We start from the raw sequence: 11,063 nt of genomic DNA on the forward strand, positions 1-11,063 counted from the left end.
AAGAGCCACATCAATACTGAGGTTCCTGCGCCTCTGGGCCTCATACAGTAATCCATCAGATCAGGACATCCTCTTCTACCAGTCTCTACAGGCTGGACAGCAGATCAATACCAGCATGCTTGGAATGACTGACAATCACATGTAGAATATTGGGAGAAGATGTGCAACTTATTGAGAATTTTTCATCAGGCCTGCTGCCCTTTTTAATTTTCATAATCATCTTAATATTGGTATAGGTAAGGACAAGAGAGAAGCTCCATTGACCGCTGATCCATATTCTGATAAGGGCAGCTCAAAGTAAGATGATCATAGCTGTGACTGAGAAATTATTCATGGGGGATATAATGAAGATCGTACTGAAAGATTTCTAAGGATGAATTTTCAATCTTGATGGTACTAAAAGCCCATTAATACTGCCCTGATAAAATGTGAGGATCTGAATGGTGATTGACATCTTTAGAGCCATGTAATATCTGTCTGAGTCCAAATCCATCCATCATACACACACTTATGGTCTCTTATGGTGCCTAGTGACATTTATCATGCCTACAACTTTCATCTTGTGAGTTGAAGACTCTCCTGGACCCCCCACCCTTATATTATTGAATATTTCTGCTCTTAAATATTTATAACCTTTTAATTGATATTCTCTTCTCTGCTCCATTAGCCCCACCAGGGACCCATGGTCCCTAGCAGGGAAGCCTACACTCACCCCCAACTGTCTGGCCCACACGCTGAGACAGGTGGAGACGCTGACCACAGGGAGAGAGGAAGGGCATGAACACACAAGAACAGAGGGAAATAATATGAAGCGATGAGTCCGGCCAAACTGCAAAGCCTGAACTCAACAGAATTTTAATCTAAAAAGTTAACTCTCACCGTGAACCCTGCCTTGAACCTCACAGGAGATTTTATTTCTAACTTGAGCTAAAAGATTAAATAAAATATTGAATGCCGACAACAAGAAAAAGAGACGTGGAGAAGTTGTTGTGGGTACTAAGCAAATTTAAAAATGAACATAGTAAAGGATACGAGTGTTTAAAATGAAATTGAGCTGAAACATACTGAGCACAAAAAGTATAAAATCACTGAGGGCGAAGTTCTTGCTTTAGATACAGTATGTGAAGCTCCATCAGGGTTTAGCCCGATGGAGCTTTCTTTGTGCACTGAAAAGAACTTGGTGTTGAAAACATCATTACCAGCACACCCATCTCCTCATTTCCCCATAATTTTCCAGAGATTCTGATCTTATGATGCCCCCTCCCTGGCAACCCACCCTACAACCAACCACCCCCAAGTTCAAATTAAGAATTTATTTTAACCAGCGAGCAGCTTCTGTCGACACGTGTCGGCAGGCCTGATCAAAGGTGAGCACGCTCCTTTATCAGAGTGAGGGAGGCTGTCAGAAATAGGAGGACATTAAGATTGAATAACCTTCACACGCTTGCCGGCACCTCATTATTTAAAAATCTAAAACTTTTGCCGAGCACCCACCATATATAGGTCACACTACATTCTAATGCCACATGTGCCTCCAAGTGTATCCTCCTCTGTGTGGATGGGATTTGGGGCTCTCCACTTAAACCGTCACATCCACTGATCCCCCATCATTAAAGAATGTCATGATCCGACGACGAGGCTGTGAGCTTGACACTTGCCAGATTGTTAACGATCGTCAGGAATTTACATGTGTGTGTGTGTGTGTGTGTGTGTGTGTGTGTGTGTGTGTGTGTGTGTGTGTGTGTGTGTGTGTGTGTGGGGAGGGGGCTGTGTTCATATGGTCTGCGCATGCAATTTGTCTCCCTCAATTCCTCCAGATTCATATTAAGGGCTAATTACTGTTATAATCTGATGCATTTCAAATCTGAAAGTAGATTAGCAGAGGTGTTGGTCAAAAGCCATTTCTCTTATAGCACTAAACACATTACAAGCTCAAAGCGATGCACTGACGGAACATGTTTCCCACCTTGTTACATATTAGAAATATACATGCAGTATATTTATGAAAATTTTATGATGCATGCTGAGATAAAGATAAGAGTAGCACAGAGAGAGAAAAGGTGCCAAACAATTACAGGAGGAGCAAGAACAAACAACGACGACAACACAGAGAACACTGCATGAAGGAGGCAGCACATATAATCACAGGTATACAGGCGGCATCATCCACCATTAAAATCTCTGCACTGAAAAAAGATATGAGCACACAAAGAAGAGTGGAAATCAAAGCGACTGAATGAGAAACAACATTTGAACATGGCAAATGCTATTTCTCTTCCTCGCCCTGTCTTACTCGCGCTCTCACAGGGAGTGATAATATTGAACGGAGCGCCTTGCTATGCCATTAGTGCAGTAAAACATCAAAGGAAATGAATAATAGAGAATATGATTTTCTGAAGTGGTAGAGTGAAAGAGTCCTTTCCTCTTCCTGCTGTAGTGAGCCCTGCAGTACATTGATCTGTGGGCAGCCTCAACCCCAGCAAGAGCTCGGAGTCTCAGACGCCGCACCATTACACTACACTACGCTACAGCACCTAGCCACCCAGACACCCCTTCAGATCTCTGTAACTCTTCTATTTGCCTCAGTCCACTCCACTTTGACAGAGCTGACTAACTCATCCCCCCAAAAAAACAAAACAACTTCAATCTGACATAGCCAAGAGCAAAAAAAGAAAGGGATGTATATATAAAAAAGAAGAAAAGCACTGAGCATGTGGTTATAATTACACACAGGCAGCGCAGTGGTAAAGCCAAGCAGCAGATCTTAAGCCTGTTCCAGACTCTCTGGGTAAAAAAGCGCACTGCCTCATTAAATCTCAGATATCACACTGTTCCTGCCCCTCTATACTATGCATAACACTGTCTATCTTTTAGAGGGCCTCTTTTGTTAGCATTTCTCCTTTGCCTCCGCCACATATCAAACATGAATGAGAAACAGGATGCAGGGCCTGCAGAATGCTTGCAGAGTCACAGAAGAGCACAACTGGGGGTCTACTTATGAGGCTGATCTTGACACCATGTCTGATTAAGTCTTTAGCTTGTCAGAAGTCTAATGGCTATTGTAGCCCCATCCGTCAAAGTGGCAAATGCATGAATGTCAGGTAAGCTTTTCCACTGCTTTTCAATTTGACGTTATAAGGATTTGTTTGGGCAGTGGTTTAACCATAAGGACAAATTACGGCTGCTACGATGAGGACCTGGTGACAAACAAGTCCCGGAGAAACCTTTTTAAAGTTGGGGGTGACACCTCAGCAGGGGAAATCTTGCAGCATCTTAAAAGTTTACTGCTACAAACCACGGTTTTCTCATTGACCATTCGTTGAGCCGCATCATGAGAGGGGGTTAAAAAATAAATCAGTCAGACGAAGTCAAATGAGGAAAGTGAGAAATTAATTTGTGCGCCCTCCTGATTTCTCCACAGGCAGACATCGATCATGTGGCGGCTGTCTCCCCTCACTCTGGAGATAGAGGTGGTGGAGGGATGGGGAGAGGGGAGATTCGTGTGTCTGAGGGGGTCGTTGTAATCAGGCACACTCATTAGCTCTGCTTTGGCTCTGGATGACAGGAGGTCTCCGAGGCAAGTCTGCCTCTTTTGCCCAGTCCTTCATCCCTTGTGCAGGGGTTGGAGGGGCTAAGGAGGAAGTTTCTTTTCACATAACCACCCACCAATGCCTATCAATAAACATTAACACAGCAGCAGATAAATATTGCTCTGCTTTTTTTCGAGGATAAACAAAAATGTAACAAAAAAGTTTATAGGAATTTCTGATCAAAAGTAAAGGATTAATCAGAAACACAAAGGAGAGATGGCTGAAAACACCAAATGTCAGAAACTACACTTTCCGGGCAGCAACATATCTGAGGCTTTGACCTGCTTCTGTCTAAATACGGTGCTGTTCAAGAAGCACACTTAACCTTAAATACCTGCTAGATACCCAGGCAGAGCTTTGCAGAAATCACAAACATAAAAAATAATAATGCTGTACTAATAAGCAGGATCTATTGTAATGGTGCGCTCAGCTCAGGAGCACTCAAAAAGCTACGGGTAAATGCTGGACTAATGTGGCAGCCTAGGAGTACCCAGGGTCCCCAGCCTGCTGGGCAAAACCATCCATATCGGGTTTAAAATAACCACGCCTGAGACTTAACCTTTACCAGAGACAAATGAAATGAAAATATACAGTGTGGTGCGTCAGGAGCAGGCTTCATTCATAGGGGGCTTTCTGCTAGCCTGACCTGAATTACCGCTCTGTTCCTGGAGGGCCACTGTGAATGGCACGCATGGAGACAGGACACATTCATCTGCGTAGCTCTATTCTACATCATACAGAGGGTTGGGAAACAAAGAGTGTGAAAAAAACAAAAAATGGCAAGAACACACAGAAGCACAAGGACAGCTATAAGCACACCTGCATGCATGCATGCACGTAAACACACAAACAAAGAAAAGGAGCACACCGCTCTGCCCTTCTCTTATAAAAACACGTGCAGTTTACAGTATGGAAACCTCAAAAACAGGAAACACATATTTTATATCATTCTGGTCCCCACAAAGATTTTACAGACAGACACACACACATACATACACAGACACATGATCCACTTTCCAGCCGAAAATGATGAAATATGAAATGGAGCATTACCGCTTGGAATGGCAGTCTGCCCAGGACTGTGCTGGTCCTCTGTCACATTGTCTTCTACTGCCAGAAAAAAAGAGAAGGGGGAGAAACAGAGGGAGAGAAACAGTTAACAGTGAAAAACAAGTTCGACACATTGAGATTTCCTTCTTTTTCATTATTTACTATTGAGATTTTCTATATGGAAACTCCAAGAGATTTCAGCAGCTTTCGACAGCTCAACCTGTGGTTTGGGAATCCACACAAGCCTTTCATATGTATGAGGTTTGGCAACAAGGCAAACAGCCACCCACGTAAATAACATATTGGACTGGGTAATGACGTGATGAATAATGAACGTCTCCCATGGAACATCCTCCCAACATCAACAGTGACCACCTTGATGACTACATTAGTAAGAAGGTTGTACACTACCTTGGTTAGCTAAATTAGACGAATATCAAAAAGAAGATTTGTAGATTCCAGTATAAATATGAATCTTCCTGAAGCTGACTGTGATCCAAACTTAAATGCAAAACTTGCAATAAAATATATATATATACATATATATATATATTCACTCTATGCGTCATAACAACCAAAGTGTTTTTGCTCTTTAAAAGAGACGGTGACAAAATAGTGACGGCTTGATCGGCACTCAGATCTTCTCATTAGGCGAATGGCAACTAAACCACTTTTGACTTTTTGACAACAGCACTGGCATTGAAAAATATGACTTGTGTTTAGTAAAAAAGGTAGGAACCTTTTACATTGAAGCCTTTTCTGGTGAGACTTTCTTGTGGCATGTCAAGTACAAGAAATGAAATGGATTTTAACAGCGGGAAGAGAACAAAAGAGTCTCCCACCTGTTCCATGTAAAATGAGGGTCTCACTGAGGACTTCTTACGCCTCTGCGTTCCACCCCTGCAGTTGAAATGCATTCTCCATTATGTCTTTTCTTTCTAGCCTTTCATTTTCCTGGGCAAAGAGGAAGGGGGAGTCTGACAGGACCTCCCAGTAGGGGAGTGTGGCAGTGACTGCCAAAGCAGAAACTGGCGCACTTTTAAAATCGCACAAAATATCCTGTACTTTGCATAATTAAGGCAGGATCCTATGGTGGCAGAAGCCTTTTCCTCAGGGGAGCGCGAGTCAGTGTCAAGCGGGGTGTCAAACCTCAGTGAAAAATGAAGAGGAAAGTGTTGAGCTGTTTCTTATGAAGACCGCAAACGACGGAGCAACTAAGTTTCGTTGTCGGGCCGAGTCCAGCCAAAAACGGAACTCCTGAGCAACTCCAATGAGAAGCTTTTATTCAAAATAACCTTGCAAAGAAATGCCAATATTAAGGCAAACACAGGAATGTCTCTGATTGGAAATCTTTCCCTTCGTAACAATTATAATTGATGTAGATAAAAAAAAAATATGCTAAACAAACGGTCATGGGTCTGGCAATTAATTAGCTAAATCAATTAAAAGTGATGGAATAGACATAGTTGGACACCATGGAAGTGTATCCCTCAGTCCCCAAAGAGGACTGTATCAGCCAACAGAGAAACCTTGTCCTGTTAAAGGAGGCCTTAGTGACTGACGCCCTGAGAGTTTAATGAGTTTCTCTAGCACTGTTGAGCGCCTTGCATCCAGGATCATTTAAATGGGCTAGGGATAGGGGGTCCTAATAAATCCCCCATGGTTCTATCAGAGATTGGTGGTGGGAGCTGGAGTTTTTGTTTTGATTACCGTCCCTGTTGGTGAGATGAAGCAGTTCAGGCAGAAAATTCTATTTTACAATGCCATAAGAACTTAAATATTACAGCAGTTTGCGATGATTCGTCACAACTGTGAACTTATTAAAAGTTTTGTCATTTAAACTAAACAACTTCCATCACAGTGCAAATTGTTTTTCTCATTTGCACCTGTCTGCTTGATAATTAATAGCTAGCTCGGAGCAATCATAGACGGTAAGCTGTCAAGTAAGGGCAAACTCCGATGATGTTTCATACTAGCTGGACATTTGATCAACAATCATAACAATACAAATATAAATAGCTGGGAAGTTTTAATTAATATACTCTAAAGCTCATGATCGCCCCATAATGACTTCAACAGAATACAACTCAGTCCACACTGTTGTAAAAGCATCACTGCTATCAGTTAATTAATGTTTGACAAGGTACAGTGTATCACTCAGTCGGTGACAAACTGTAATCATGCTGCTAGGTTTTGTTGGTACAATACCAAACACACATGGGACCATTTCAGCACAGCTCCTTTGATTTTCAAAACGCGGAGCAGGAAAAACATAATCCCACGACAAGTGGCACCGCATTAAAGGCCACTAATTAACACACTGGCCACACACAAGAATGAACACAGAGCAACTGTCATCATATTGTGAGTGACAATTCCCAAGACAGGATATTTACTTTTTGGGAATGAATTAATGTTCTACAGAAAGGGGAGCAAAATAAGAATGCAAAAACAAAACACGGACTAGAAAAAGAAAATACTGAATAAAAACTAAATAAAAAAAAAACAGACTGAGAGACACATGCACAGACTACGAGACATCACAACTGCAAAAACGAATGATTTAATAGACAATATTAAGCAAAAGATGACAAACTCACAGGAGCTTGGAACTTTCCTAATCCATCAAATTAATTCCTGCTGTGTAAGGATACAGAGTATAAGAGAGTGTGTGTGTGTGTGTGTGTGTGTGTGTGTGTGTCTATAAATACTGTGCATGTTTTTTGCTTTTAAATTTGAAATTGCCACAAATTTGCATGATGTTTGCATGTGTGTATTGGTATCTCGCAGCACTTCTGTCTTCAGACATTAAAAAAAAAAAAAAAAGGCCCTGAGTGTGTTCCTGGATATGCGTGACTCATCTGCTTGGTTACAGCCAGCTTGGACGATACAGTGCCGAACACAATGGCTGTGTAATCCGCCCTGACTGACCGGGAAGGAGACGCTCGCCACAGGGACTACAACTCAATTTAGCTCGGGTCAAGAGGTCAACTCTCCTCAATTAGGGCTGGGAAGGGAGGGAGGAGGACACACACTGCACATGAATAACTTTCTTAATGAGCATTATTTGAACTGGTGATTGGTGTCATAAATAATTTGCAATAGAGGAGCATGTTAATCATGTTGCATAATATTTGTAATCCTTCATATACAGCCATGTAGCGTAAGCAAATCATATTCCTAAAAATATTAACTCCGCCAGTAGAAAAATTTAAATGTCATCAATCAATAATCTAATTATGCAGTTATTGCAAATTCAGCTTCCCGAAAATTATTAATGCTGTCCGTACAGGCACACGAGACAGATGCACACAACCCAGCCACGTATCATTTCATTTGCATCAGTGGTGCAAATCAGTCATTGTCTCTGAATCCGAACTCTTTCTCCATGTGGCAGACAATCCATGACAACAAGAGAGACACATGCCATGGAGTAAGAAGAGATATCGGCCAGCTCCCGCGACACCCAGTCCAACACACTGAGCCGCATGTCAAGAGCACTGACAGCCGTGCTAATGGGATTTTTCCAAGGCTCCATCATAATTTCCTTAATGATAATACTAACCATATTTTTGTGTCACATTAGAAAAGTGTTAATGGGTGTTATGCCACAGATCATTAATTGTGAACACGCTGCAATACTGCAGCTTCCTATAAAATAAGAATGATGCAACTGTTAATTTTTACGAGACAAAAAATAGGTTGGAAGATAGTGTCGTATGTTCCTGCATTTTAATTGTTGAAATACGACACATAGCCTGTATTTAAAATAAAGAGACAAATGCATTTTTGAGGCGTTAAAGCTGCAAACACACTTTGATTCACAGGCCTGTATTGACAAGGACTGAAAGGGGAGTGGTTATGCATCACAAACGCTCGAGCTTCTTTTCAACAAAACGAAAAGCTTTAAATTAGTATTAAACAAATAAATCGATTTTTTTTTTTTTCTTGAAAGGTCAAATTTCAATAACAGCTTTATCCGCAGTTCCCTGACATGACGGGGGGAAAAAAAAAACTTAAAGTCTAATTTGTTTGTGTCTGAGCAGATTAATTTTAATGTAAGGCAGACTATTTTATAAACTTTATTTTCAATATGCACTTCACAGATTTCACAAGTCGACGTGTTGTGTGAGGTGTATATGTTACAGTGTAAAATAATATTTTGTTTCATGTATAGCCAAGCAAATTACTCCAGCATTTACTGCTGTGGCGACAAATTTCAGCTCCTTAAAAACATTAAATATTTAAGGTGTACATGACACAGCCCTGATTTCATGACAATCGCTATACAAAAAGTAAATGGCGCAGAAAATATATTAATATATTCAAATGTCAGCCCTGGAAACTTAGTCAGCCAATGAACACACCAGTACTAAGATTTGAGAATGTCATTTGTGCTCCAAATGAAAATTTCAACCCAGTCTCACATTATTCAGGAAGTACTGTGGGACAGGCAACGTGGCAATCATCATGCAGGATTTGGAGTGAGATCCTCCTTTTCCTCGCTGCTCGCCACTGACTGAGGCAATGTGCTGACCCAAAGCCTCTGCACATCAAAACAAAATTACAATGTGCCTACAGTTGAGAAATGTAGAAGGCTCGGGATTGAGTAAATGTCAGTGGCTTGGGTGAAGTGTTTGCATATAAGCGAATGATGTATAGTCTCGTCCTGTGCCATTTATTCCCCCAAGCAATAACGTAGCCGGATCTGTCTCTCAGACTTAATTGAAACGGGACTTGTAATGTTGCCCTTTTCCTCGATGGGACCGAAAACATAACCTCTGACTCCCACAAGCAGCCAATACTGAGGAAGTGGGTGTGCGCTGGGGTACACAAGGGAAAAAGGAGTGCCAACTGTCACAGCATTATTTTCTCATCTCCTCTACATGCTCTCCACGTCTATACTATCCATACCAGTCCCTCAAATGCTGCACATGATGCCCGCTCCCCTCCATGTTCCAGCGGCACCTCTGTTTATTCTCCCCTCCGCAGAACAAAGTGTTCTTTCTGAGCATAAAAAAAATGGACCGTCCACATTGACCACGGCCGCAAGTGAGCAGAAGACAACCTATAAAAGTGAAACCTGAACTCTGGAACCCTGTTCTGCTCTTGAAAACTACACGGCGTGCAGACACAGGCTCGCACATGCATGCAAGTGAAGGCGCACACAAAAATGTCGCGACACAAATTTAGAAATGCTACTTTTGTTTTCAAAAACATTAAAAAAAAAAAAAAAAAAAAAAAAAAGGTCTACAAATAAAATGCTCATTTCTGACTTCTACAAACAATGGACAAGAATGCACTATCAAGGAACTATTTTAAAAAATGACAAGTAAAGTTATTATGGACATCTGTATATGTGTATCTCTGTCCTCAGGGAAAGAGATAGACAAAGAACAATAAATAACATCTGCCTGGCCTTCCTTGGGTCTGATCCAAAACAGGGAAATATCTATGACGTATCTGCATTTCTGCTCCGCTCGAGCAGTCGGAATGAAGACATTAAAGTCAGGATGTTTTGTGCGCCACGTTTTTCCAATTTAAATTTTAGTGACAATAACAAAACAAACAATATCATCACTGACTTCATTTGCATATTGATTTGCTCACTCTGCATCACTCTATGTCGCACACATATATGTACACAAATCTTAACGGATGTTTTTTTCTGAATTCACACACACACACACACACACACACACACACACACACACACACACACACACACACACACACACACTTGTGGCATGTAGCCATGCTGGCAGGAGACGATTATATATAAGTGATATGTCTTCTGAGAATAGAAATTGTCACACCAACTGACAAAAAACAGACAATGCCAATCTGATTTGAAAAAAAAAAAGGTAATCTATGTATAGAGCTGTTTACTTTGAATAGAGCACCGCAAGTCTGGAAACAGAATGACAATTTTAAGATGAGCATGCACTCACATTTCCCCCCTCTCCTGGGTATTGATTTAAAATGGTGGCTGCATGAATGTACTACCGCAGACCATGTAATCTTCCTTTGAGATGAAGACTTCCGAGAACGAAAGGGGAGAGAGAGAAAGGGGTCCACAGACCACAAGCTGGGAATGTGAAATTGTGGACAATTATTTGCTGAGCAAAATACAATGCCTGCCAGATGAACTGGAGCTCAACCTCCAAAACCCAGCAGCTCCCCCACTAAAATGCTACAGAGAAAAGTAATGTGTGATCGTGTGTGTTTGTGTGTGTGTGTGTGTGTGTGTGTGTGTGTGTGTGTGTGTGTATGCATGATGTTGCTCTCCACTTCTGTCTCCATTACTCTCACACATGTACACTCAGTGACGAATGGATCCAATTACCACCAATCCAACTGTTTCAAAAAGAAGAAAAAAGTAACAAAAAAATGGAAAAAGACAAAAATCACATGTTTTCTTTT

General features: G+C 41.3%; 1 protein-coding gene across 5 annotated transcripts in view; it reads right to left on the minus strand.

Moving 5' to 3' along the window:
* The window catches only part of znf521 (zinc finger protein 521), an 89,600-nt gene that overhangs the window by 77,052 nt on the left and 1,485 nt on the right, over nucleotides 1–11,063 (minus strand). For 3 of the 5 annotated variants that reach the window (XM_069157421.1, XM_069157419.1, XM_069157417.1), the window contains exon 2: nucleotides 4,644–4,700. Coding sequence is in view for 3 of the 5 variants with exons in the window: in XM_069157419.1 (XP_069013520.1) it covers nucleotides 4,644–4,700 (57 nt within the window). In the remaining 2 variants the exon portion in view is untranslated. The remainder of the gene's footprint in view (nucleotides 1–4,643; nucleotides 4,701–11,063) is intronic. The other 2 variants (XM_069157422.1, XM_069157418.1) reach the window with 1 other exon arrangement.

This window comes from Embiotoca jacksoni, unplaced genomic scaffold (assembly GCF_022577435.1).
Source record: "Embiotoca jacksoni isolate LCO1_2020_lvr unplaced genomic scaffold, fEmbJac1.0.p SCAF_22, whole genome shotgun sequence".
Classification (NCBI taxonomy): domain Eukaryota; kingdom Metazoa; phylum Chordata; class Actinopteri; family Embiotocidae; genus Embiotoca; species Embiotoca jacksoni.